A 27,511-nucleotide genomic window follows, 5' to 3' on the forward strand; every position below is an offset into this window, starting at 1 on the left:
AGGAAAGGGGCAGATTTCAGGCCAAGGGGGCAGTTGGGCTGGGGCAGGGGGGAGATGGAGGTAGGTGTCAGGGTGTGGGGGCTGGTTTTAGGTTTCAGGAAGGGGGGCTGGGGTCAGAGTCGTTTTTAGGGAACCTAATTTTAGTGCACAGGGCAGGGGACCGGAAAGGGGCAGTTTTCAGGCCGAGGGGGCAGTTGGGCTGGGGTAGGTGGGATTAGGTTTTAGGGGGCTGGTTTTAGGGCTCAGGGAGGGGGGCTAGATTCGCAGTCATTTTTTGGGGCTAGGGGGTCAGGTTTTAAGGATCATGGGGTTGAGATAGTTTATAGGGCTGGGGTGGGTAGAAAAGACTGCAGGAGGGCCGAATTTTAGGGCTCAGGGCAGAGGGGTAATGGTGTGATCTTTAATACACATGTACCTTTACCAATCATGTCTTTACCATTAAATTGCGTGGTAGAGGCATGCTTGGCAAAGGCATGCGTGGTTGAGGCATGCGTTGTTCCATCACACAACCACTTGTGCTGCCAAACCATGCAGAGCCACACAAGGTGACTCTGCGTGGCATAGTAATCTCCCTTAAGCACCTTGTGTGATGCAAGGGCAATGCAAGCCCTTGATAAATCTGGCCTCAGCACACTACGGAGCCTCCCCCCTCAGCGCCTTGAGACCCTCACGGATGAGTAGTTTTTGCTTTACCAACCCCTGATTGATTGATTCTGGACAAAGGTTTCAATAGTATTTAGTAGTCAGTAGGAGTCAGCCATCCACTTCTCTCCTCATAACAGTCTTGTTGCTCTAGGGTAACAGCCACAACTTGTGTAGGAACTAGGCCTTCAGTGGGCTCTTGTAGCCCCCGTTCTGTATGACAGCTTCACTCCTGAGTACTTTAACTATGACACCTCTTATACCTGTGTTTTAGTATTCTTGTTATAACCCAGGATTTTCCAAGTATCTTCTCTTCACAACTTGTGCTTTCTTCTGTCATTACTTCTCTTTGTATTCATTGCCGAACACAAACTTGTCCTTGTAGGTTTGTACTGCTTGCTCTGCTGGGCAGCAGCATGGTGAGTTGGTAATATGGTCTCTAGCTTGCCCCCTTAAAGATTTCATGGGTACAATAAAAGATGCTAAACTTTTCCCTAGTTTATGGCTTCTAGTTGTTATACTTTGTTTTTCCTGTGACTCCTTTCATAATGCACCTGTGGTAGTTTCCTTATGATTCACCACCTGGATCTTAATATCGAAAACATTTTCAGGAGCAATATGTGAAACAGGGTTGAGGTGATTCACTTCTGTGGCATAAATGAAGTTTGTTGTATTTTTATTGTCTTCGGTAGGCCTAGAGGTGTCCGGTGCCACCCACTGATCTACCTTAGGGCCTGATCTAAAGTTTGGTGCATGCGTACTCCTCCACAAATGTGACAGATATCCCGCATGCCTTATTGCAGGTGCATTATAACCTTATTCACCTGTAATAATACAAAGAGGACATCCTCTAAACCAGGTTCTCACTTAACGAATGAAGGAACTCATCTACATCAGTCGGTGTTTACCCTCCCTGGTACATTCAGCATCATTTCAGCTGACCTAGCTTTTCATCCAGACTTGAGGTTTGGTCTATGTGAAGTTTGGTCTCGTATTGGAGGATCTTCCTGAAATAAGCTGGTGGTCTTTATTACTTCACTGACAAAGTGCCCTTTGGAGCTTCTCCTTGTTTGATCCTGTTCAGGAGGGCAAAGGATGCTGGTGGTGCTCTCACTCATGTACTCACTGTCCTGATATTGGTTGGCTTCTGAGGATCCTTCCAATGTGGACCTTTCGAGTCCAAGGCTGAAGTTTCAGTGAGCGGAAGGTGTTCACGCAGGTAGAACATGGTGTACCAATAATGGTTGCCATGCCAGAGACAAAGCACCTGAGCTGTAATTTATACTCCATTATTGAACACACCAAATGTATGGCAGCCATACAATAATAAGTTATATTCTGGAACCATTGGATCGCCCTACAAAAGCAAAACGAAGGACCCCAACGCCTCTCTTTGTCTCTCTCACTCATGCACATTTATTTTTGTTCAGTCCCCCCACTACGAAAGAATTATGAATAGTTACGGAGTGCACACTCCTCAGAGTTAGGGATCTCTGAAAGTTATATGCTATGGTTTCTATGCATTGTCGGGCTGGCCTAGCATTTGTCAGCATCCCTGTCACACCAGACCCCCTCATCTTGTTTCTCAAGGTGGCATGACACATGGAGTGGACGTGCTGCACTTTAGATTACTTCAGCACTACATCTGTACCCCCAGCTGCTCTTTTCCTTTTTATCTCAGTAGTGCCTTTAACTGTAACCCCTTTCTCGCAGTGCATAGGCACCTTGATACTGAGCGCAGTTGTTGAGTCAGGTAAGACTCAGATAAGGTGTACATCTCCATACATCCTTTGTGTCAAGCCCCATCAAAAGATGGGCAAAGTTATTGGGAGAAACTGCTTTCCTATTGAGCGTACACTAAGTGTGTCTCCACTTCACCAACTACTTTTATACCATGGGAATTATTCCGGAATAAATCCACCCAGCACAGAGAACGGGGTGACTGCATCCCAATTTATACAAATCTGTTGCTATCCCTGAGCTTCACATTTAATACTGCATTATTTTCATAACAGAAGGATATTATTATAGGATTCATGTAATTATGTTCGTTGATATTAACTCTTCACAGGTCAATAGTATAATATTACACCTTGGTCTTACGTATTTTCTCAGTATAGCTGACATATCTGCTATGGTATGTTATGTTGTGTCGTATCTTCGTGTTGTGTTGTGTTGTGTCGTCGTGTTGTGCTGTGTTGGGTTAGGTTATATTATGTTAAGTTGTGTTGTGTTAAAACATGTTTTGAAGAAACAGTGCTAATATCCCAGGGTCTCATGACAATGGAAAATAACCATTGTGAGGAAAAGTACTATGGGGCATATCAGCAACACCCGGCGATAATTATCGCTCAGCGCTGTTAGCGTGAGGATACCTATCACCGGATAACGTGGATTTTTATCGCTGAGATAGCGTGCTATTAGCAACGCTTATCTCCACAGCGATAATCTCACGCAATGTGGCGTTAGCTTGCTGATAGGGCCTCACATACTTAGCCATGATATCCACCTTCCATAGGATATCATGGCTAAGTCAGTCCTGAACCAGGCGTAAGGAAAGTAGCGATAACAGGGGTTATCGCTACTTTTCCTGATGCTATGCTTCATAGCGTGGGGCTTGATGATAGGAGAAATGTCGCTTAGCGACATTTCTCCTGTCATGTTAGGTCAGGAACGCCCACTTTGCATCTCATTAGAGATGCAAAGCTGGGCGTAAAGAATCCCCACGCTAAAGCAAGGTTTCACGCGTTAGCGTGGCCTTGCTAATTAGGCGATACAATTATCGCCACTTTTCGGCCGCAAAAGCGGCGATAATTCTTTATCGCCTGCTTGTAAATATGCCCCTATATGTTTACAATTGATCTCCCTGTCACCTGGTAGAGAATGTGGGACTGCAACATCAAGTCTAGTGTGCATAGAAATATGGTGCAATACAGCCTACAGTACTTTGTTTTATTTATTGACATTAGAGTCACACATCAGACGCTTTGACATCAGCATTAACATACATTAATCCTTCCTGTCTGGGGCTGTCAGTCATACAAAGCCCATGCATCTACATATTCATGACTGGAGGTGGCAGTCACAGCAGCAACGGATGGGTCTATCTGAGCAATCATCAGCCTCCTTCAGGTTTCCTGTCTAAAGCATGGCATTCATAGTGAGCAAGAACACTTATTTACCAAGCTGTTGGCTAGGGAAACAGCCGTTAAAACGTGGCCGTAACCACGCATAACCATTACAACGTGGCCGTTACAACGCAGGTACGGTTACCATGCATAACCTTTACCACGCATTGTTTTACAATACATATGCATTTACCGTGCATGTCTTGCCAAAGAATCTCGTTGCAAAGGCATACATGGTAATGGCATATGCATTTTAAATGTATTAGTTAAATACACAGCGTTTATATATATATATGTGTGTATATATATATATATATATAGGTATATGTATTAGGTAACTTTTTTTGGGCTATGCTGCCAGGAAGTGCATGAAACACGATTATTTTCCATTCATGTATCCCTAAATGTTTCCCTGGCTTGCTTTTTGCTTCACTTCAAGGTATGCAATTTAGGGGCATATTATCAAGCACGGCGTTAAAATTATCGCCACTTTAGCGTCAGAAAACTGCTGCTAAAGCGGCGATAATTTTAACGCCGTTTCTTGATAATATGCCCCTTACTTCTTAACTTGCATTTTTTCGTGGAGACTTATGCAGGCCGGAACACATCTTAAAACTCTAGAAGAGGCTGAGACATCAATATCCTCAAAGTTTAAAGGTTTACCTAATGTCTGTGGCTTCTCTTCACACTTGTCAATGTCTTGAGGTATTTATAAACTCCAACACCCCCCTTATCTAATGTTCTTGTTAAACAGAATGATAAACAGAATGCCTATTTCAATCCATCGATGAATGGTAAATTTACAGTAAGGGATATTTCCATTCCCCGCTAGCAGCTATCACCCTCCATTCATAACGTCCTCCCAAACAGTCTTCAGTCGAGAAACCTGTCAATATCTCCTCAAGTCAACCTGTCCAAAGTGACTCCTCTACCACCCTGAAAGTGTCTCCTTCACGCCGCGCCATTTGTACATTAAAAGGGCAGTATTTGTCCTTAAAGAGAGAAGGGATAATTGAAGTGAGGGTCCTCCTTACCATGGGGCCTTTTCACACGTGCATTGGCGTATGTAAAGTTTTACCCCTGTAGAAATCTTTTATGTACTAGTCAAGGCCTTTGTCGATCAACGCCAACACCTCTAAAACGAAAAAAAAATTGAATTTTTCGGAGAATTTTCATGTAGAAATAGTACAAATAGAAAGGACTGTGCCTGTCTGAACTTTAACTACTAGGCACTTGGGCATGCATGGGCCGATTCACAAAGGCCTGCAAGTGCACGTTTAAGAGTACCTCTGTAGACCTCTTTTCTGTACTCATAAATGCTTTTTAGAATTGGGCCCTAAATAAATAGATATTTACACTTTTAGCAAAATAATCTCTTACAAGAAATTATATATACATAATTGCATTGAAGATCATTCTCCGACAAATAACAATTCATAAATATAACTTGTTGCTGATCACCTGTGAAAGTTACAAACCAACCAGGCTCCAGGATTTCTTTCAATGGAAGACTCCCATGAAGGAAGAGCAATCCTCCTAACCCTGAAGGGTCACCCAAGGACCCTTGTTTCTCCCTCTTCTAAGGTGCTCAGTTTCCCTTCCTCTCTCTCAAACACTCTCGGCTTTACACATGACCTGCACTGGCTTCTTCTCAGCCTGGAGTCTTACAGAAGAGGGCACCAGCTCCACGCTATACATACGCACAGCATACATACACCATAACATTGAAAAAACATCAAACAACCATTCCCAAAATCAAGAAAGCTGAATGGGGTCAAAACAACATGTTCATCAATGAAGAGAAATCCACTCTGGTCCAGTTTTCTCCCAGGTACATCCGTAAAACCTGAACAGACTATTACTGTATGAAAATGTTTATACCTTAAGCGCCATCAGATTGAGAAATGGAGCAGGTGTTACCTTTGGGTCCAAATATGTTGTTCATCTGACAAAAAAGTCCCTCATGTGAGCACGAGTTAGACATACAGCTTCTGGGGTACCGTCCCTTGTACATCTCAATGTATGACTTTACAACGCATTCCGTTGTAACGCATGCCTTTACCACGCATGCGTTACAACGCAAATGCCATCACCACGCATATCCTTTACCACGAAAATGCTTTTAAGACGCATACTTTTACAATGATTTTCTTTGTTAAATTATGCATGTTAATGGCATTTTCTTGTTAAAGGACATTGCACTAAAAATCTACCCTTTAAATTTACCCCTGCGCGACACCACCCCCTCATTCCCCCTTACCTCTCCTCTCCTCGATCTTCCTTGGTGACGTTCCACGTCATTAAGAGGAAGCGGAAGTGTCCTTCCGTTTCCTCTAACTACGCGGATTGCCTCCACATCTCTCTTTAAATTACGGAATCAGGTGCGTTTTTTTTATATTTTATTTTGGGGGGTGCCCCCCCAAGCCCTCTTTTTTAATCCCACGCTTTGTTTGGGGGGGAGACTCCCCTTTTTTTTCTTTTTACTTTAGCACACATGCCTTTACTACGAATTTCGTAGTAAAGGTATGTGTGGTAAAGGCTTTTCGTTGTAACCCCGCATGCGTTGTAATGCATGCGTGGTTATGGTTATGCGTGGAAACGGCCGCGTTGTAGTGGCCGCTTCCCGTACATCTCAACCCAATACACATCTGCCTCAAATTTTGAATGATTACTCAACTTCCATGAATGTTTTTGGGTATGTTTTGTGGGTATGTTAAGTGACCCAGAAACAATTTCACTAGAAAGGGAGTTAGAACCATTGCTTCAGAGTTTCTATCACTAATTCTATAATCATTGAAGCACGGCTGCCATTTTGCTTTTACGGTAAGCTACTGAAATGGAAAGTTCTACCTACATTACTAGTGAAAAATAAATAAATATACGCTAATTTAGCATCAAATGAGTAGGAGAGTGAATGTGCTTTAGAAAGGATGTGGCCTAATGGCTAGAGCGGTCGACCTCAAAGCCGGGAAACCAGGTTCGAGTCTCGGCAGGAAAACTCAACAGTCTGTAATTCTTGACAAATCACTTAATCTTCCTGTGCCAAACAAAAAAAAAATGAATGTGTCCGTCTGTAACGCAATTGGTGCTCATGTAAAGCGCTATGATACCTGCGGGTCGAGTTTGCTCTATATAAAACAAACAAAAAAAAGTGCAACCTTTAGGGCCTGATTTACTGTGGGCTTGCATTGTCCTTGCATCACTCAAGGTGGCACAAGGCAACACAAGCCCTTAACTGGGATCTACTAAGCCATGCAAAGCCACCTAGCGTAGCTCTGCGTGGTTTAATAATTTCAAGGCACAATAAGGCAGCACATTTTGCTGCCTTGCGTTACTTTTCGGCAGGATGCGTCCCATGTGTAGTGTGTGGGCGTGCCCACGCATCCACCCATGATTTTTGACACAATCCCAGATTTACTACTGTCAGTAAACCTGGGATTGCACCGAAATGCTGCACCTCCCTGACCGAGGTGTAAGGATGAGAAATATATTTATTTCTTCACATTACTTACTGTTTCTATGCATGCTGCATTCTGCAACACACATAGAAAGATGAAGATATTGTATTTTACTGTTATCTTTTGTTCTAAAATTGGCATTGTGAAACACAGAAATTTGGGCCAGCTCCAGGACTTTTCACAATCCAGTTTGCAGTGAAAGTTTCATGAGACATTGTACAGTGCATTTCCACGGTGTAATCTATCATATAGTGTGGCACTCAATGTCAACAGAAGTGTGCAGAATATATTTGTATGTAAAATTCTGCATATATGTAATCTCCTCAATTTTATGAACTTGCAGATTGTTTTTTCAAAGTTTTGCTCATTGTTTCAGGAGACACCTGCTTCCAATTTAAACTGAAGGATTTAGGGGCATATGTATCAAGCCCATTTCCCGTTCGCAAACGGGCCGATTCTCAGAATCGGCCCATTTGCGAACGGGAAAAGGCCTTTTGGGATGTATCATCCCAAAATGGCATCGCAAAGTAGAGAATCGCAAAATTTGCGATTCTCTATTTTGCGATTGCATTTAAGGAATCTCAAATTGCGATTCCTTAAATGCAATGTATGACGTACAGAAATAGTGCGAATTGGCCGTAAGGAATCGCAAATTATCACCAACTTCAAGTTGGTGGTAATTTGCGATTTCTTTGAAAAAGGCACTTTTTGCATTTTTCAAAGAGCCAAGTGACGCACATACATGCCCTTAGGGCATGTATGTACGCCAGATGTGCACACATACATATTTCAGGGATGCAACAGGGTGTCCTTTTGACACCCTGGCACCCTTGAAATTGCATTCTCATATTACGATTCTCAAATTGCAAATCGCAAATTGAGAATGTCTTCCCATTCATTTGTATGGGCCTCCTAGCCCATTGGAATGAATGAGAAGGTATTCCTTAATTGCGATTAGCAATTTGCTAATCGCAATTAAGGAATGCCAAGGATTCGCAAAACAATTGCAAATTCTTTATTAAATCCCGTTTTGTGATTCTCAAATAGCGATTCCCTAAAAATCGCTATTTGAGAATCGCCATAATGGAATTTGATACATATGCCCCTTAGTGTTTTTGCAAATTCGCTATTAGCGATATGGTGTATAACAAAATGTGGAAAACAGTAGTATTAAGCAAATAATTCTAAAGTTATTAAAAAGGTGAACAAAGATCTTTAGTGTACAACAATAAACAAGCTCAGATTGTTTTTAAAAAGTTGTAAACGTTTTTTAAGGGATATGAACTATTGGCATTCTGCGCTACAAAACTTTCAAAGGTAAGAAGGATGTATTGTTGGTTCATGGTGAGAAAAACATATTCAATTTGATTAAATCAGTCTTGCAGACCACAAATTCAGATTTTATTTCAAATTGTTTTCCAAAATGTTGTCAAAGTAAAACAGTTTCAGCCCCACTACCTTTATGAAGTGTTCCCTTCCGTTTCAGAATTTGGAGTCTGGGACTATGGAATGGGTGGGCTGATTGCTGTGGAGGGATATAGTCAGAGGCATCCATTCTCCATTTAGGGATTCTCTAGGGTCTGAGCTTTCGCTTGGTTCCTGTTACCCATATGTGTTCTGTTTTTGCGCAGGAATCTTGCTGACGAAGGCGCAATGCAAACCCGTGACACAAAGGTCCTGTACTGCGTTGTGCACCTCTCAGCTCATGTACAGTACTCAATTTATTTCCATAAATTAAGGCTAGCAATTAAGCCATGTCCATTTCCTAGGTGGGCCCTTTCAGCCCATGAAGGAGTGCATTGCATAGGCCACAAGTAAGAGTATGGTCACGAAGTTGCTGACCGGAGTAGGCACTTTTCCTTCCCTTCACGTGGCATTGGAGTAAGTCAACAGTAAAGCGGTGGGATACTCCTACCTAATCTGCAAGCACCGTTGTTGATGTTAAAGGCCACTTCTGGCTAGCTGTCCTTCCCATCCTGTTTCCTTTAAGCCTGGTTTGGTAAATCCAGCCCTCTATTGGCCTTCAGGTCTCAGTAACTCGAAAGGTGTAGGAGCTGGGTATAATTTCAAGGACATGTTGGATCCTTTGCACTCCATTGCTATTAGTCCAAAACATGAGGCAGACTTGGCTAGTGTGACATTTTAAGAGTCCCTTATAGTCCTGTACTCCTGAATGAATGGCAGACCTTGGGCAGAGTCTTTCAAGATGAACTTGCATAATGGCATAAGGAAGTCTGCTTCTCTTTGCGGTCTACTCCACATTACTCATGGGCCTTATTTACACCTTCTTTTATATTCAAAAACTGAAATTGAATACCCCAGGAGACGTAGCGGGAGATAACTGTTCAGGGTGACTACGCATGCACAAATCCAATGCTTATGCCTGGAAAGCTTTTATCCCTATAACCCATCACAAGGAAACCCCAATATCTGATGAAGGGAAAAGTCCATTCTTTTACATCTCCAGAGTTACTACAGAGAATGACATTTGTTGTATCTATGAGTGGTGGTGGCAACACTAGGTCATGAACAAGAAAGGGAAGTTTTAATGAAAAAGATTTGTTGCTGTTTTCAACCAGTCTACATGGGGACCCACCATCCTCTTACCCCTGACAAGGAAAGTAAAGAATAATACATGTATCTTTAGCCTGCCTATGCTGTCACAGTACAAACTCTTCCTTGTGTTTTCTGTTTTCAGATTTTACTCTTCACCGTACAGTATTGCCACAAACCGCATGATTCCCCAGACGTCGATCACACCCTTCATTGCTGCCTCCCCTGTGTCTACATATCAGGTAGGGCAGATCGCCTGGATTCTCTGAAATGAACTGATTTAGTTAATGTGTCACACTGAGACTACAACATCCGGCATCACCTTAACATCTTCATTCTTCCTGCACAAATTCAGAGCCTGGATTTTCTCTTTCTGTTTCCTTAGAGCTATGCCAATGTCATCACATCCTGTGGTGACCAGAAGGCTCTAGTAGAAGCTGAAGCATTACTCATTCGGTGAAAGTGCAATCCTCTTGCTTCTCTGCCAGGCCACTCACCAGTATAATTACATTATATGCAATGAGTATACCCTAGTAGAAACTGAAGCATTACCCATTAAGTGACTATGTAATCCACCAGCGTCTCTGCCAGGCCACTCACCAGTGTAAATGCATCATATGTAATCAGTATACCCTAGTAGAAACTGAAGCATTACCCATTCATTAAACCCAGACAATTATGCAGAGACTTTAGACATATTAATCTAACTGATTTAACCTCCATTAGCAGCAACCTCCAATCCATGTCAGACATACTTGATACCATCGCTCTTGAGCAGATAAAAAGAGACCCAGAAGGCACGCCAAACCCTGGTTCAATGGTAACCTTAATGAGGAAAGGTGCAACGTAAGGCTTGCAGAGAGATCCTGCAGAATCTCTCCCTCCTTAGCACACTGTAAGTACCTAAGGTCTGCAGGGAAGCTCCTATAATAAACATATCCGAGATCACAAGTGGAATACTTCAGGGCACAACTTGACAGTGCCAAAAACGGACTGAAAATACTACTTGAAACCGTCAAACAACAAGCAAGTTGCAAATCTAACTTCCATTCGGTAGATAATGGGTCACTGCCTAGCGGAAATAAATTCTCCACCCATGTCAATGAAAAGACCAGGAAGATTGAATCAGAATTGAAATTCGCCTCCCAGCACCTAATAATACAGGTCCAGCCCAGTCTCCTCCCAGTGCAACAACTGGTGAGATCCCCTCTTACTGGCTATACTACAAAAAACAATGCTACTTGGAATGTCTTTATACTTCCAGATGAAACCGATATACTCAAAACAATTTCCATAAAACCCTCCAGCCACTTCAATGATGCTCTGCCCGCCAAACTCATCAAAGAACTTAGGGGCATAGTATCAAGACAGGCGATAAAACTATCGCCGCTTTAGTGGCAGAAAACTGCCGCTAAAACGGCGATAATGGGCTTGATAATATGCTCTATGGAATTCCAATTGAAGCCCATGTTAGATGTCCTTCACATCTAACATGGGCTTCAATTGGAACTCCATAGAGCATGTTATCAAGCCCATTATCGCCGTTTTAGCGGCAGTTTTCTGCCGCTAAAGCGGCGATAATTTTATCGCCTGTCTTGATAATATGCCCCTTAGATCTTACATACTCCCGCTTTGTACTAAGATTGTTTATGCATTACCTTCTCAAGGCATGATTGATTCCTGACTGCTTAAATATAGGGCAAGTTACCCCTATCCTCAAAAGAACCTAATGCGGGCCTGTCAGACCTCAGCAATTTCCGTCCAATTACCAACATCCCAACACTAGCAAAGTTACTTGAGAAATGCATACACCTGCAACACTCCAACCACATTGAGCAGTTTCGGCTCCTTGACCATTGCTAATCTGGCTTGAGAACTGGTTATAGCACTGAAACTGCTCTAAAACACATAGATTACGCCCTAAGGCTGCTTGATCAGAATAAACCTTCCCTGCTTATACTTCTTGATCTCTCCTCAGCGTTCGATACAGCCAAACATGACAGTATGATTGACCTTCTTGAAAGAAGGATAGGACTATCAGGTCCTGTTTTAAACTGGTTTGCCTTGTTCTTACATAACAGAGCTCAAAGTCAATCAAACCCTTTCGGGCATTACTCCGATCTCGACTGGAGCAAGGATCCATGCTCTCGCCCACGTTATTCAACTTGTTCATGGAACCTCTTACCAAAATTCCAAAGCACTCAAACATTAATTACCACATGTACACAGATGATACACAATTGCACGCGGAAATTTCCTCACCCGAAGATATTAAAACCCTCAACCTCACCTTCCTTAAAACACAACACTGGCTTACCCACAATCACCTTATGCTCAACACACTAAAAACAGAAATCCTCTTGATCGTCCCCCACAGTCATTCTGCCCCCATAGAAGAATGTCTCAAACAGCTTACAGCTCCCAACTAGACCCTTCACAATATTGACTCTACAAGATCACTAGATATAACCCTGGAAGTTTAAATAGATAAGATCATATTAGTGCAACCACCAGAGGAACCAATTACCAACTAAACACACTAAGGAAACTCAAAAACACTCTCTGCCTCCTGATGACTTTCAGTTAGCAGTCCAATCACTAGTCATGTCCCGGTTAGACTACGGGAGAGCTACTCTTGTAGGCTTACCATAAGCAAGGCTGGCACCACTAAGGGCCTCATTGAACTCAGCTGCTAGGCTTATCACGGGATCCAGAAAATTCGACCACATTACACCAGACAGAAAACCCCTAAAATGGCTCCCATTCAAAGCAAGGATCCTGTTGAAGATGGCCTGCATGACACATAAGGCCCTTCACCAAAACACTCCCAACTACCCGGCCTATAAACTCAAACCATCTGGTGGTATTCATTCCTTAAGAAGCACTAACTCCCACATTGTTAAAACCACAGAAGTTCAACAAAAAGAAAACGTACAACCTCTCCTTCTCTGGTCTAGCACCCAGAAAATGGAACGCACTGCCTCCGGAAATCACGTCAAATCCCTGGACTACCTACTTCAAAAAAGAAGCAAAAATGCATCTGTTCTATAGATTCCTTCTACAGTAATCCTGAAGCCCCTCAGCTTGACTTTTTTCCTGTGGCAACCTCCGGATCTTGAATTTACTGGGATGATTGTTTTTATTGTATCTATATTGCTGCTTTCTCATTCCTTATTGCATCTCTCCCTGTATGTATAAGTTGTTTGCTATTGTACAGCGCTCTGATACACCGACAGGTCACGTTTGTGCTATATAAAACTCATTATAAAAATTAGGTGAATGTGTAATCGTCTGACTTCTCTGCCAGGCCACTCACCATTGTCATCACACCCTATGTAATCAGTATGTAGTAGTAGAAACTGAAGCATTGCTCATTAGGTGAATGTATAATCCACCGGCTTCTCTGCCAGATCACTCACTTGCGTCGTTACATCCTTTGTAATCAGTATGCTCCACTGGAATCAGAAGTTTACAAAAAAGTACATAGATGGAATGCTTGAATTAATCTCAGCCACAGGTATTCACTTGGCCTGCATTCCAGTCCATCGTTATTTTTCACCCCATGCCACCTCAGTTTGGACCCGGTCATATGCAAATCAGTCTTGACCCTGATCCAATAGTAACGTTCCAGCCTGAAAACCCAAGCCAGGTCCTCCATGAACCATGACACAAGTAACCCAGGGCCCATTGGAGCAGGGTCAAGGTTGATTTACATATGGCTGGGTAGGAACTGAGGTGGCATGGTGGGTGAAAAACAATGGATTTGGATGTGGCCAGAGCGATCACCAGTGGCTGGGATTAATTCAAGCATTCCATCCATGACTCTGGTTTTTGATGCCCTAAGTGTGATGGCATGCCTAGACATAGGTCCCGTGCTCACCTCTCTGTGCCACTGGAATCAAGCTATACCTGGCTGATGAGCCCATTAGAAGGGATAAACGGGTCCTGGGTTGCTTGTTTTCAGGTCCAGGGAGGACCTGGCCTGGAACTTTTGTGTGGACCTTCTCCCATTGGAGCAGGGTCAAGGCTGATTTGAATATGACTGCATCTAAACTGAGGTGGCATGATGGGCTAAAAACGATGGACTGGGATGTGGCCTGAGCGATCCCCTGTAGCTGAGATTAATTCAAGCTTTCCATCCATCACTTGTCTTTTGATGCCCGTAGTGGAATCTGAACATTACTCATAGGGTGAATGTGCAATCCTACGACAAGAATGATGGCTTGATCGCCCCTTGGGAACACCTATGTAATTGCTGTTCTGTGGGTGTTTGCACAGAATATCGGCTAAAAAATATTGTGTAAACAAAATATTGTGTCAAGATAATTAAGGACAACAATATTGTGGAGGTAAGTTTCTATTGGTAAGCATCGTTTTACTATACTTAACTCCACATATATGTATCTTATATATGTATATATCTTCAAGGTACTTAGATATGGAGTTAAGAATGGTAAATCTATACTTAGGTCATTGCACTTACCTTCCTTATATTTTGGCCCTAAATATTTTTGACATAATATTCTGCCCACACAATATTTGTTTCATCCGTATTCTGTCAGACAACCGTTCTGCGGTGGCACGAGAGCGCTATAACTCTTGCTGTGGGCTTCCAAGCACCCTTCCGAGACATTTACTGCCAGCTCTAAAAGCCAACATACCTTTGTATTACTGTGTTCACCTTCGGGTCAGACGTTTGTGGCTGCCTGTGAAATAGTAGCCCTGTAGCAGCCACCCAGACACCAGCCATTTCCCGGCACGAAACCTTATATCATCCTAACAGCGTTCTTTATACTTCAACGCAGGTTTAAGAGGTTCCTGGAGAATGGCCAAAGTGGAATAAAAATGTGTTCAGAAGCTGAGATAAAATGTTGCCTGCTTGGTGTCATATCCAGGACAGCAGGGAGGGCGAGAGATGATTTGTGCCAGGACTGGCCGAATGCTGCTCCCTGTAGAATCATTTTGTCTGCTCTGTTCTGGTGAGGGTTCCTAGCTCAGATGCTCTGCGTACCATAAAGGCACCTCGTTAGACCATTGAATCCATTAGCGAAGTGGTCTGTGCTGGTTGCGGAACCTCGCAAGATGAAATGCCTGGCATCACATCAACCACTAGGTGAAATGCATGAGCGTGCCTTTAGTGGTTGGTCCTCCTTGCATTCAAATGTTTCCTCTTTCTCGCATGGCACTAGCTTGTCTACACCAGTTGGGAGACCTGCCACAAGTTAAGGCCATTGCACATTGAGGTCTCGCCATTTGTTTGCCATGGCTTTGTTATAGGGTGAATCATATTTCTCCAGTAAATGTGTTCCTTTGCTGGCCTCTCGCTGCGCAGTGCTGCTACTCTGAGCTACACACACCTCACAATGAGCCTGTGCTACCTCACTTTCAGCACTGCTTCCCCCACTAACACTCATACCACCACCCTGCCCAGACTGCCACCTCACTCCCAGTGCCCATGGGACTTACACCACTAATACAAGGGATGGAGTGGCTGCTCTCCACCATGTTCATTGACCTGCCCACAAATGTAGGAAATGGGTTTATTTATTTATTTATATAGCGCAACGTTCATCCCATCGGGATATCACGGCGCTAAGGTAGCGGGCATTGGGGGTAGGGCTGGTACTGATTCCATGAGTGACATCAGTCTTTAGGGAATAGGTGGGTTGTGAGTTTCTTCCTGAACGCAGTGTAATCCTTGATCAGCCATAGTTCCAGTGGAAGCCCATTCCAGTGAAGTGCCGCAAGGTATGAAAAGGTACGCCCCCCTGCCCTGGTCTTTTTGATCCTTTTGGTCTCAGCTAGCGCCTGCTGGTGTGACCTTAGGCATCTGGAAGGGGTGTAAATATTATTCTGAAGAATCCTAGGACCAGTATGATGGAGTGCCTTGTGTGTATGCTCTAAGAGCTTAAATTGTGCTCTGACGTATGGGAAGTTGCCTCAGACAATTAGTTGCTGAGCTGTATCTGCCCTTGTTGCACACCAGTTTGGCCGCTGCATTTTGGACACCTGCAGGCGTTTGAAGAGGTAGTCTGGCATGCCAACGAAAAGAGCATTTCCATAATCCGGCCTGCTAACGAGCAGGGCCTGGGTGACTGTCCTCCTGCTTTCCAGTGGGATCCAGGAAAAGAGGCTTTTTAAAATTTTCAGCGTGGCAAAGCTTTTTCTGCATAGTGTCCGCACATGATCTTGCATAGATAGTGTGTTATCAATGTGAACACCCACATTTTTTGCACACTGCTTGGGGGCTGGGCCGTTTCCCAGTGAGTGGGGCCACCATGATGCATCCCAGATGTGATTGGCTCCACCAAGGAGCAGGATTTTGGATTTCTCAGTGTTGAGCTTTAAACAGTGGTCCGACATCCAGGTTGCCATTTCAGTGAGACAATTATTAAGTTTTATCCTAGTGTCCTCGTGCCTGTCTCTGCTGGCTATTGTCAGTTGCGTGTCGTCCGCATACGAGCAAATGCCGAAGCTCCACTTCGTACCAATTTTTGCCAAGGATGAGACGTAGGCATTAAATAGAGTGGGGCTAAGGGATGCACCCTGCGGGACACCACAGTTTAGGTTTTTTTGACTTGATGAGAAGGCACCTAGTTGCACGGTTTGGAGTTCTGTTGCTCAAGAATGAGCTGAGCCATTGAAGGGCTTTTGCGTGTATCCCTTTTTCGTGCAGATTTTCCAGTAGGAGCTGGTGGGAGACCGTGTCGAACGCCGCCGACAGGTCTAACAGGATCAAGGCAACTGCTTTTCCCTGGTCCAGTAATGCTCTTACGTTATCCAGGATGGCCAGAGAGTTGCTTCTATACTGTTGGTATCCCTAAAGCCTGTTTAGGAGGGGTCCAGCAGGTCATTGGTTTCTAGATAATTAGACAGCTGACTGTTGACCAACGTCTCCATTACTTTGGAAAGATAGGGGAGCTGAGAAATTGGCCTGTAGTTAACTGGATTGGTCACATCTGAGCCCGCCTTCTTCAGCAAGGGGGTCACTATGGCCTGTTTCCAAATCTCCGGGAAAACTGCTGTCTCCAGAGATTTGTTAAATAGCTGAGTGATAAATGGGCTAAGGGTGGGTATGATCTGCGCAAAGATAAAATGTGGACATGGGCCAAGGGGATCCCGATTTGACTTCCCCCATAGTCTTGCTGACTGGTTCATGCTTTCCCAATTAATGGGGTCTGCTGGGCGTTGATGTTAAATGACGAGTAAATTGTGCTTATTTTGTCAGTGAAGAAGTTACTGATCGTTTCACAGCAATCTGCTGATGGATGCAGGGTTTGGGACATGCAAGTCGGTTTGCTGCTGTGAGCCTATGTCTTCTGCCCATCTCTGCCTGAGTTACACAGTTGTGTAGCAACAAAGAGGCTCCAGTGCTCAATTTGTAAAAGAATAAAGGGCCTTATTATGACTTTGGTGGTCTTCCAGTGTGACCGCCACCTTAGCAGTCCCTGCAAGACCACCAAGGCCACGTTGAACCAGCCCGCAGGATTATGAATTTAATCCCGGGCAGGCGGTACGGCTGCACTCTCAAGGCAGTGGCTATGTTAGGCTCATAGTATAGCCTAAACAGCATACCACTGCCGTGAGAGTACCTGTAGCACGTCCCTGCATTGTATGGCATGCACCATGTTGTGCATGCCAAACCGTGCAGGAACGAGGGATGCAATTCCAGGAGGCACAACATGTGCCCCACCCCCACACACACCCCCAGGCTCAGATTCGGCCAGAACACTGGTTTGGAAACCCTAACCCACCATGAAAAGGGCAGTGGATATGCCGGTCGTAATATGCTCGATGGTGCCGGCATTGGCACAGCCAGCATATTCAGGCCGTTTGCACACTGTCGCCGCAGCGGGATCCTTTATTCCAGTGGAGGTGGCGGTCTTGTGGCGACCCGTTGCCACACTCATCATATGGTGGCCGGACCGCCAGGGTGGTGGCAGTCAGACCGCCACCACGAGTACGGTGGTCCCAGGACCGCCGTACTCATAATAAACCATAAGTGCTGATGCCCAAACCTTTGCTCAGACGACAGCGTCAGGGGCTATAAAATGTGCGGGATACTGAATACCATGTCTCTGTAGTTTGATTCTACCTCATGACTCTTCCATCCAACACTAGACACTTCCTGCCCTTATATTTCACTCATGCAGGTTCTTTTCAATCCCTGCATTCTTTATTTGTTACAGCTTTTCCTTCTACCTCCTCATTCTTTCCACCTTTGTCTGTTTTTTATCTCTTGTTCTGGGTCGAAGCCACATGAGGAAAAATAAGTGCCGGTCCCCCAACAAAAGGGCCAGTGGGCCCCACATTCCACAACTGGCTCAAATTAAGCACTCAGAGGCTCCATCATGACATGGAGTTGCACTGTCTGGACTCGTTTTCCCCTCCTTCATTGGTTCAGCTACTCCTAAAGCCAAAGGGGACCAACTGTGGAGCATGCACAGAGTACTGCTATTGAGTGACTTCAGCCAGACTCCTCTACAGTTCCCTCATCTACTGACTGTACCACTTGTACCCTTCTGACACACACCACTCCTCTCCCACAACCTCTACCCCAGCTCAAGCGAGGAGAGGGAGGGGCAATAACATCATGGAGTTGGTTCCCAGCCATGCAGCTACACTCTTGAGGCTTATTACCTCATTTGTAATAGCATTACACACATTTTATTACAGAGCAAATTATTAGACAATGCATTCTTTGAAAATGTACAATGTCACAAGTACCAAAAATCAGCCTATTAGTACACATTCGAGGCCAAACTATTTACCATACTGCGGAAAATTACTTTTCATATTGCCCCAAATATTTCACCCGGAATCAATGAATGAAAGTCGATCTATTCCATACCAAGGCAACCATTGATTTCATGGTCCCTAATGCGAGCGGTCATTAATAAAGTTCTCAATTTTTTTAATGCAATCTTCTTTGCCACCTGTATACAATGAGTTTTTATCAGCCATTGTTCCTCTTTGTGTCCATCTTCAGGAAAGGATCTTCGAGGCAATCATAGAAACCTTGTTAAGGAAACGTCCTATTATTACAGTGCAGCTCTTCACCCACCACTGAACTAATCCCCTGAGTCACCAGCTTCCACAACACTGGAACTCTGCTCCAGGACACTGGCACATGCATATCACTGCGCCTCTCACTTTAACATCACATTGGCATCACTAACATCTGTCTAAATCCCCTGTACATTAATTGCATTATTTTTTACGGAGTCCAATGAATTCTAAAGCACAATATATGTTAAGTTATTCTCAACTACATGTTTGCTTGTATCTTAGATATTGATGTTGATTATGCCAAATTGGTCTTCCATAATTATTCTACTAAGTTACGACTGATGGTCTTTTATTTGCGTTCTAAAAGTGGTAGAGGGGAGTAAAACAAGTCATGGTTATACTGTCAAATTTAGTCATACTCTAAAGGACCACAGACTCCGAATTCCAATTTTGTGGATTTATTGTAAGGCCAAAAATAATTTAATATAAACACATCTGAGGATAAGAGTATGGAGATACATGAAAACCAATACAGAGCCATTTTTACGAATATAGTTCATCCGGCATAAAAGGCATAATATGATGAACTCCAAAATCAATACACTGCAATGAATAGAGGCTGAGTCCCTGCGCATCATATCAAAAACAGACAAAGTTCAGCCCCCAATGAATCATGTGGTAAACTTCTCTATTGTATGATTTCAGTAACTTTCCAGTAGCTTTAATTAATTCTTCTTTGCCTTCCAATGGCCTTGGTTCCCAGACAGGTGAGGCACGAAAGGAGTCCTTCCTTCTCGCCTTCCAGTCTTCTTCAAAAACATTCCGGGTAACTCCTTAAATCTAAGAATAACGAGGCTGAATTCCTGCACCTGCAGCAGGATGAGAACACGCTACTTTCGAATACAAAAGAGATTCATTTAATTAATGTTTTGAGCGGCCAAGGAGAATCCAAACTGTCAACAACTTTACAAATTGGGCCTACAATTCAGGTAACTTAAACTAAACATGGTTACATTGCACGATTATAATTTCATCCTGCACATTACATATACAGGAATTATGAATGTTTCTAATACATGTAAAATCCTACTTGAATATGCACCCTACATTTCAATGTGAAGATAACGTTGATTAAATGCATCTTAACAATCGTAAAACACTGCAAACAATGAAAATACATGTGAGTGCGTTTGAACCTAGAGTATAGTGCACCCATATAATTTAGAGTGCTGTAAGCGCTCTATCAATGTGAAGGCTCAAGTCCACCCTTATTCCTATATTTCTCTCATCAGCCATTTAGATATTTGTCAGAAACATACATTCACTGCTGCTCTGTATCATGATACAGGACTTAAAATGAACACAATATTAGTGATCCATCAAAAATCCTGCTCGCTGCCAGTCTTATCTAGTCGCCGGGTAAATCACTTCACTCAACCTCAACATCTGAAAGGTGCAAACCATGTTTTCTATGGAGTCCAAAAATCTGATAACATGACTCATGTTTTGTAAGGTCGATGACTAATGCTGGTGCACAGTTGTCAATCAAAGATCATCTCTGCTGCCAGCTTGGATATATAAGATGTGAAAAGCTTTTGTCTAAAGGGCCGTGCCTGGCATAGAGGCTCAATCCATTCAACTCCCTGTTGGTGGCAGATGTCTCTTTCGCATCATCTCCCACCGGCGAATCCCCAGTTAAATCAGACTATATCCCTCAGTACTAATATAGTGTATTGTAGTGCCCGGTCATGCAGTTATATCTCCACTTATTAAAATGTCCTCCTGGTTTGGAAGTGAACAATCTGATTCTATCTCCTTGTTGGAGTAAGAGTATTTTAGAGTGTGGGATGTATATGGTGCATATATGCAAAAGTAAATGCATACTTGCAAATATGACACCCTAGTTATATTTTCCACATCTGATGGTGCCTCTTGTTGTTGGGGTTCATCTAGTAGCAGATCTGATGGTGCCTCTTGTTGTTGGTGGTTGTCTAGTGCACATCAGATGGTGCATCTTGACGTTGGCGTTAGTCTTGAGACAGATCTGATGGTGCCTTTTGCTATTGGTCTTGAGGCAATTCTGATGGTGCCTCTTGTTGTTGCTGTTTGTTTAGTGGCACATCTGATGGTGCCTCTTGGTGTTGGTGTTAGTCTAGTGGCACATCAGATGGTGCCTCTTGTTGTTGGTGTTAGACTAGTGGCACATCAGCTAGTGCATCTTGATGTTGGTGTTAGCCTTGAGGCAGATCTGATGGTGCCTTATGTTGTTGTTCAGCCATCTAGTGGCACATCTAATGGTGGCTCTTGTTGTTGGTGTTAGTCTAGTGGCAGATCTGGTGGTGCCTCTTGTTGTTGGTGTCAGTCTAGTGACACAACTAATGGTGTCTCTTGTTGCTGGTGTTGGTCTAGTGGCAGATCTGATGGTGCCTCTTGTAGTTGGTCTTGAGGCAGATCTGATGGTTCCTCTTGTTGTTGGGGTTCACCTAGTGGCAGATCTGATGGTGCCTCTTGTTGTTGGTGTTAGGTTAGTGGCACATCAGATGGTGCATCTTGATGTTGGTGTTAGCCTTCAGGCTGACCTGATGGTGTCTCTTGTTGTTGTTCATCCGTCTAGTAGCACATCTGATGGTGCCTCTTGTTGTTGCAGTTTGTCTAGTGGCACATCTGATGGTGCCTCTTGTTGTTGATGTTAGTCTAGTGACACATCTGATGGTGCCTCTTGTTGGTGGTGTTGGTCTAGTAGCAGATCTGATGGTGCCTCTTGTTGATGGCCTCGAGCCATATCTGATGGTGGATCTTGATGTTGGTGTTAGCCTTGAGGCAGATCTGATTGTACACTCTTGTTGATGTTTATCCGTCTAGTAGCACATCTGATGGTGCCTCATGTTGTTGGTGTTAGTCTAGTGACACATCTGATGGTGCATCTTGTTGGTGGTGTTGGTCTAGTGGCAGATCTGATGGTGCATCTTGTTGATGGTCTTGAGTCTTATCTGATGGTGCATCTTGATATTGGTGTTAGCCTTGAGGCAGATCTGATGGTGCCTCTTGTTGTTGTTCATCCGTCTAGTAGCACAGCTGATGGTGCCTCTTGTTGGTGGTGTTGGTCTAGTGGCAGATCTGATGGTGCCTCTTGTTGTTGGTGTTAGTCTAGTGGCACATCAGATGGTGTATCTTGATGTTGGTATTAGCCGTGAGGCACATCTGATGATGCCTCTTGTTGTTGGCATTAGTCTAGTGGCAGATCTGGTGGTGCCTCTTGTTGTTGGTGTTATTCTAGTTGCAGATCTAACGGTGGCTTTTGTTGTTGGTGTTAGTCTAGTGACACATCTGATGGAGCCTCTTGTTGGTGGTGTTGGTCTAGTGGCAGATCTGATGGTGCCTCTTGTTGATGGTCTTGAGTCATATCTGATGGTGCCTCTTTTTGTTGGGGTTCATCTAGTGGCAGATCTGATGGTGCCTCTTGTTGTTGGTGTTAGTCTAGTGGCACATCAGATGGTGCATCTTGATGTTGGTGTTAGCCTTGAGGCAGATCTGATGGTGCCTCTTGTGGCTGTTCATTCGTCTACTAGCACATCTAACGGTGGCTCTTATTGTTGGTGTTAGTCTAGTGGCAGATCTGATGGTGCCTCTTGTTGTTGACATTCATCTAGTGGAAGATTTAATGGTGCCTCTTGTTGGTCTAGTGGCAGATCTGATGGTGCCTCTTGTTGTTGCTGTTTGTCTAGTGGCACATCTGATGGTGCCTCTTGTTGTTGGTGTTAGTCTAGTGACACATCTGATCGTGCGTCTTGTTGGTGCTGTTAGTCTAGGGGCAGATCTGATGGTGCCTCTTGTTGATTGTCTTGAGGCAGATCTGATGATGCCTCTTGTTGTTGGTGTTACTCTAGTGGCACATCAGATGGTGTATCTTGATGTTGGTGTTAGCCTTGAGGCACATCTGATGGTGCCTCTTGTTGTAGGTGTTAGTCTGGTGGCACATCAGATGGTGTATCTTGATGTTGGTGTGAGCATTGAGGCACATCTGATGGTGCCTCTTGTTGTTGGTGTTAGTCTAGAGGCACATATGATGGTGCCTCTTGTTGTTGGTGTTAGTCTAGTGGCACATCAGATGGTGTATCTTGATGTTGGTGTTAGCCTTGAGGCACATCTGATGGTGCCTCTTGATGGTGGTGTTGGCCTAGTGGAAATCTGATGTTGCTCGATTCTGACATTCGTTTGGAAAACATCATGAGGCACAATCAGTATATCAAGGCACAGGAATGTGGCAGCCTCTCCAGTTATTTTTTCAGCATTTTGCTGATTTTCTGGCTTTCAGATGCCGTGATTTGTTTGTTTCATTTAATTCCAAGGTAAAGACAAACAGCATTTCATCAAAGAAATGCTAGCAACCGTTCCAAAATCTAAGTGAGGTGAGATGCCGGCCGCCGGAGTAATTATCGGCTAATACCTTGGGGCCTAATAACAACAACATCAACAAAATAATAGCAATAATCACAATAACAACAATAATAAAAATAACAAAATAACAAAATAACAATGTTAATAAAAATAATAATACTATTAATAACAACAATGATAATTTTGTTATTATTGTTATTGTTGTCATTTACATTATTATGCTTCTGACGATGCTGATTGTTGTTATTCCTAGTATAAGCAGATTATTAGTTTTGATACTTTACATTGTTACGTTTCTGCATCGTTGTTACAGAAAAGACTCCAGAGTTAAGATCCAGAATAAGGAAGATGCCTGGAGCCCCTTCCTTCTTTTAAGGGCACGTTAATGTGAGTAGATTCCAAAGAATGTGCTTTTAAATGCTCCTGCAAGGGCCGTAGGTAGGATGAGGTCTGGGGTCAGTCTTTGGGCTCTCCGGATACAGAAGGCGCGCAATGACCACAGGTAGCGGGCGGTCTCAAGAGGAGTTTGAGTTACTCTGGTCAAATGTTTGCTTATCTTGGTAGAAGGCTTCGAGCCGACTTGCACCTGACCGTAATTTCTACTATCAAATATTACAACTCACTGAAAATGGACAGGTCTCACACCTGCAGTGCCTCAGTGTCACATTCTGACACTTACAAATACGATTCTGTGGTCATTTAGTTTCAAAACCTAGAGTAGGTGAATTTGACTCACATAATACATCTTTATATTGCTGATTTGTTGACACTGTATGATGTAAACCTGAACATTTCTCCCTTTCTCCTCTCATCACTGGTCCCACATTCTTTCGATGGTCAGCACAAACTAGAGCTATTGCATGTTTCAAAGTGTGTGGATCATTCAAACACATGTCCTTGATGGGCTTTCATCATTGACCACGCTGGAATTAGTATGTGAATGTCAGTGAGCCATCTATCGGGTTCCTCATTATTAAAGTCAAGCTATAATAATACTGATTCTGCCTGCTACCAGCTTTTTTTCTTGTTATGGCCATTTTCAAAAGTACAACTTTATACCAAGAGGTAAACAAGCTCTTGGTTGACCTACCCACATGCACCATGAATGGTGGGCGGGGTAATTCTGGCCTCTGTGTTTTTATTGACACCATGACTCTCTCTATATTGTCATTCATACTAGCCAATGAAATCCACTTTCAATTGTACCACGTGCTGATTGCAAAGTCAACCATGTCACATTCACGCTATGCGCAGCCATGTGTCCTAACTCATCTCACCCACGTCAGAGCAAAATGATACTTCCTGAAGACTATCAATGGCCAATCCACTTATACCACTCTGTACCGGTCAACGGGGCAGAGGAGTGCGAGCGACCTGGATGAGTTTTTAGAAGCAGGGGAATTGCCCAGGGTTCCGGAGGCGCACCATGCGGCCTTGGAGTGCCCCCCTACGGTAGACGAGATAGGGGAGGCTATTTCCGCTCTGGCTTCGGGGAAGGCGCCGGGGCCGGACTGGCTTCCGGCAGAATACTACAAAGCTTACCGTGAGTCCCTGATCCCGAAGCTTCACAGCCTCTACCTGACGGCACTAGAGGAGGGCACACTGCCAGCATCGCTGAAAGAAGCCTATCTGATTTCCCTGCTGAAACCAGGACGGGACGCCACCCAGCTGGGGTCCTATCGCCCGCTCGCCCTGCTCAACACAGACTATAAAATCTTGGCGAAGATACTGGCGGAGAGACTGGCGCCGGTGGTGCCCACGCTGGTGCACAGCGATCAAAGCGGCTTTGTGCCCAAACGTAACACTTCGCTTAATTTGCGGCGGTTTTTTCGGGTGATGGAGGAGAGCACTCGACAATGGCCCAGAGCGGGCTGCCTGGTCCTGGATCTGGAGAAAGCCTTTGATTGCCAGGAATGGGGATACCTGGTGTCGACGCTGTCACACTTCGGACTGGGGCTGGGCTTTCTTCAGCTAACGGCTCTTCTGTACAAGGGACCCACGGTGCGCGTGCGTACTGGCCCATATGTCTCGGACCCCATTCAAATCGGCCGAGGTACTAGGCAGGGGTGTCCGCTGTCGCCCCTCCTGTTTGCGCTTGCAATGGAACCGCTAGCGGCGACACTCCGTAGGGAACTGGTGGATGGCATTCCGCTGGGGGACGCTACCCATCAGGTGTCTCTTTACACGGATGACCTACTGGTATATGTCAGGGATGTGTCTGCTGTTCCGGCGAGGCTGGGCTACATCCTACACGCCTTTGAGCAGCTCTCAGGCCTCCGAGTCAACGCCGCTAAATCCTGTCTGTTCGCCTTCCGAGACGACGTCCAGGATCCTGGTTACCACCTTGGCGGAGTGCGGGTCCAGTGGCAGCCAGACACCTTTCGCTATCTGGGTGTCCAGATATATCGCCGCCCGGCAGATCTGGTGGAGGGTAACCTGGGACGCGCTGTGACAGCGGTCCGAACCCAGATGGTGTTCTGGAGTACGCTTGCCCTATCGGTGACCGGCCGCATAGCGCTTGTCAAAATGGTAGTACTGCCGCGTCTGCTGTACTATTTTGCCAACCTCCTGGTGTATCTACCGGTGTCTTTCTTCACGCCCCTCACGCGCTCCCTCCGCGATTTCGTATGGGGAACGGCGCGCCACAGAGTCGCGCTGCCGAAACTGTGTCTTCCCGTGGGCCAGGGTGGGCTAGGGATGCCGAGTCTTGAGCACTACTATCTGGCAGCGCAGCTACAATGGGCGGCCCGCTGGCTAGCTGACAGATGCCGTGAAGAGACGGCGACGGTGGTGAACCCGCCGCTGGCAGTAACGGAGCTCCTCAGAATCTTTCACCCGAGCACGAGCGCACTCAAGCCCGAACCGCTGTTACTAGTGGTGGCGTATAAATGCCACCGTCGATGTCTCCGGCTGACACGGGCCAGAATCCCATATGCCCCGGCTATTCCTCTGGAGGGTTCCCCTTGCGGGCGAGGCACGCTTGGAACTGCAGAACTCAGGGATTGGCACGCGGCTGATATCCACACATTGGAGGACTTATACCATGAAGGGGGCCTTCTGCCGTTCGAAACCCTTGCGGCAGAGACGGGGCTGGCACAGGGACAGTTTCTCCGACACCGGGCCCTGATAGAGACGCTGGCGGGTCACTGGGGGGACTTTGCGGGAAGAGCCGGAGCAGCACTTAGTGCTGCAATACCTCCATGTTTTGGGCCGAGGGGGGCATCTAATCAAATGGTTTGCTGCGGCTTTGCGGATGCACGCGGCGCCGAGCCTAGGGGGGCTGCGCGAGAGATGGGAGGGGGATCTTGGCCACCCTATGGTAGATAAAGAGTGGGAGAGGGTGCTGCAGGGGCCGAGGAGGGTACCTCGAAACATGAGATTTCGTCAAATACAGTTCTTTGTCCTGCACAGGGCCTACCTCACGCCGGCTGCCATTAACAAGTATTTTCATCGCGTGGATGCATGCTGCCCCCGCTGCGCAGTGGTTGACGCCGACCTGCTCCACATGCTGTGGGGCTGCCCTGCGTTACAGTTGTACTGGCAGGCAGTACATGGGGAGCTCCGTAGGTGTACAGGCTGGGAAATACCATCTGAGTGGCCCACTTACTTATTACATCTCTTTCACCGGCCGCCCCCGGCTAAGGTGGCCTCTCGCTTTCTCGATTTGGGGATCATAGTGGCAAAGCGACTTATCACCAAACGCTGGAAGGCAGACGCGGCGCCACATATGCGAGCATGGCGTAGCTCTTTGCTGGTGTGGGCGAAGGCGGAGGAGGTGGCACTTAGGCGGGAGGAGACACTGGGCCTTAGAATGATGCCCATCGCACCCCAATGGGGGGAGATGCTGCGGACTTTACTGCAATCAGAGGAGGTGGCCCCGGGAGGCAGCGGAAGTGCGCTGTAGAGACTGCGTTAGGCGATGTGGGGCTGTCCGGCTGGTCGATATGCTGCGCTAGTGTGTTAGGCAGGCCTTAAAGTGAGGACAGTGCATGCCAAGGATCGAATCTTAGTGCTTGAACCGGTCCTGGTGAGGGGGGCTGAGGGGGTCGGAACTTTCCGGGGCAGGGGATCAACAGGGGAGGGCAGTCTAGATTAGAACCTGCGAGCTGCTGTTGGTAGTTGTTTTAGTTGCTAGGCTGTTGAGAAGACGGCCACCCGGTTATTGAACGGGGAGTTTAGCACTGTTTGTATAACTGTTTGGGGATGCACCGGGATTAGCACGTAACAAGTACAGGAGTTGGTGAGCAGATGCTCTCCACTAGGTCTGTAGCCATAGCATCACGCGTGGAGATAGATGTGTTCAGAGCCCAGCCGGCTGTAAAG

The 27,511-nt window shown here is 45.2% G+C and overlaps 1 protein-coding gene across 3 annotated transcripts in view; it reads left to right on the top strand.

Annotated features, from left to right (window-relative positions):
* Positions 1-27,511, top strand: part of RBMS3 (RNA binding motif single stranded interacting protein 3) — a 1,484,785-nt gene that overhangs the window by 1,322,163 nt on the left and 135,111 nt on the right. For all 3 annotated transcript variants that reach the window (XM_085630564.1, XM_085630565.1, XM_085630566.1), the window contains exon 9: positions 9,927-10,023. In XM_085630564.1, the coding sequence (XP_085486690.1) occupies positions 9,927-10,023 (97 nt within the window). The remainder of the gene's footprint in view (positions 1-9,926; positions 10,024-27,511) is intronic.

The sequence above is a fragment of the Triturus cristatus genome, chromosome 10, assembly GCF_964204655.1.
Source record: "Triturus cristatus chromosome 10, aTriCri1.1, whole genome shotgun sequence".
Taxonomy (NCBI): Eukaryota; Metazoa; Chordata; class Amphibia; order Caudata; family Salamandridae; genus Triturus; species Triturus cristatus.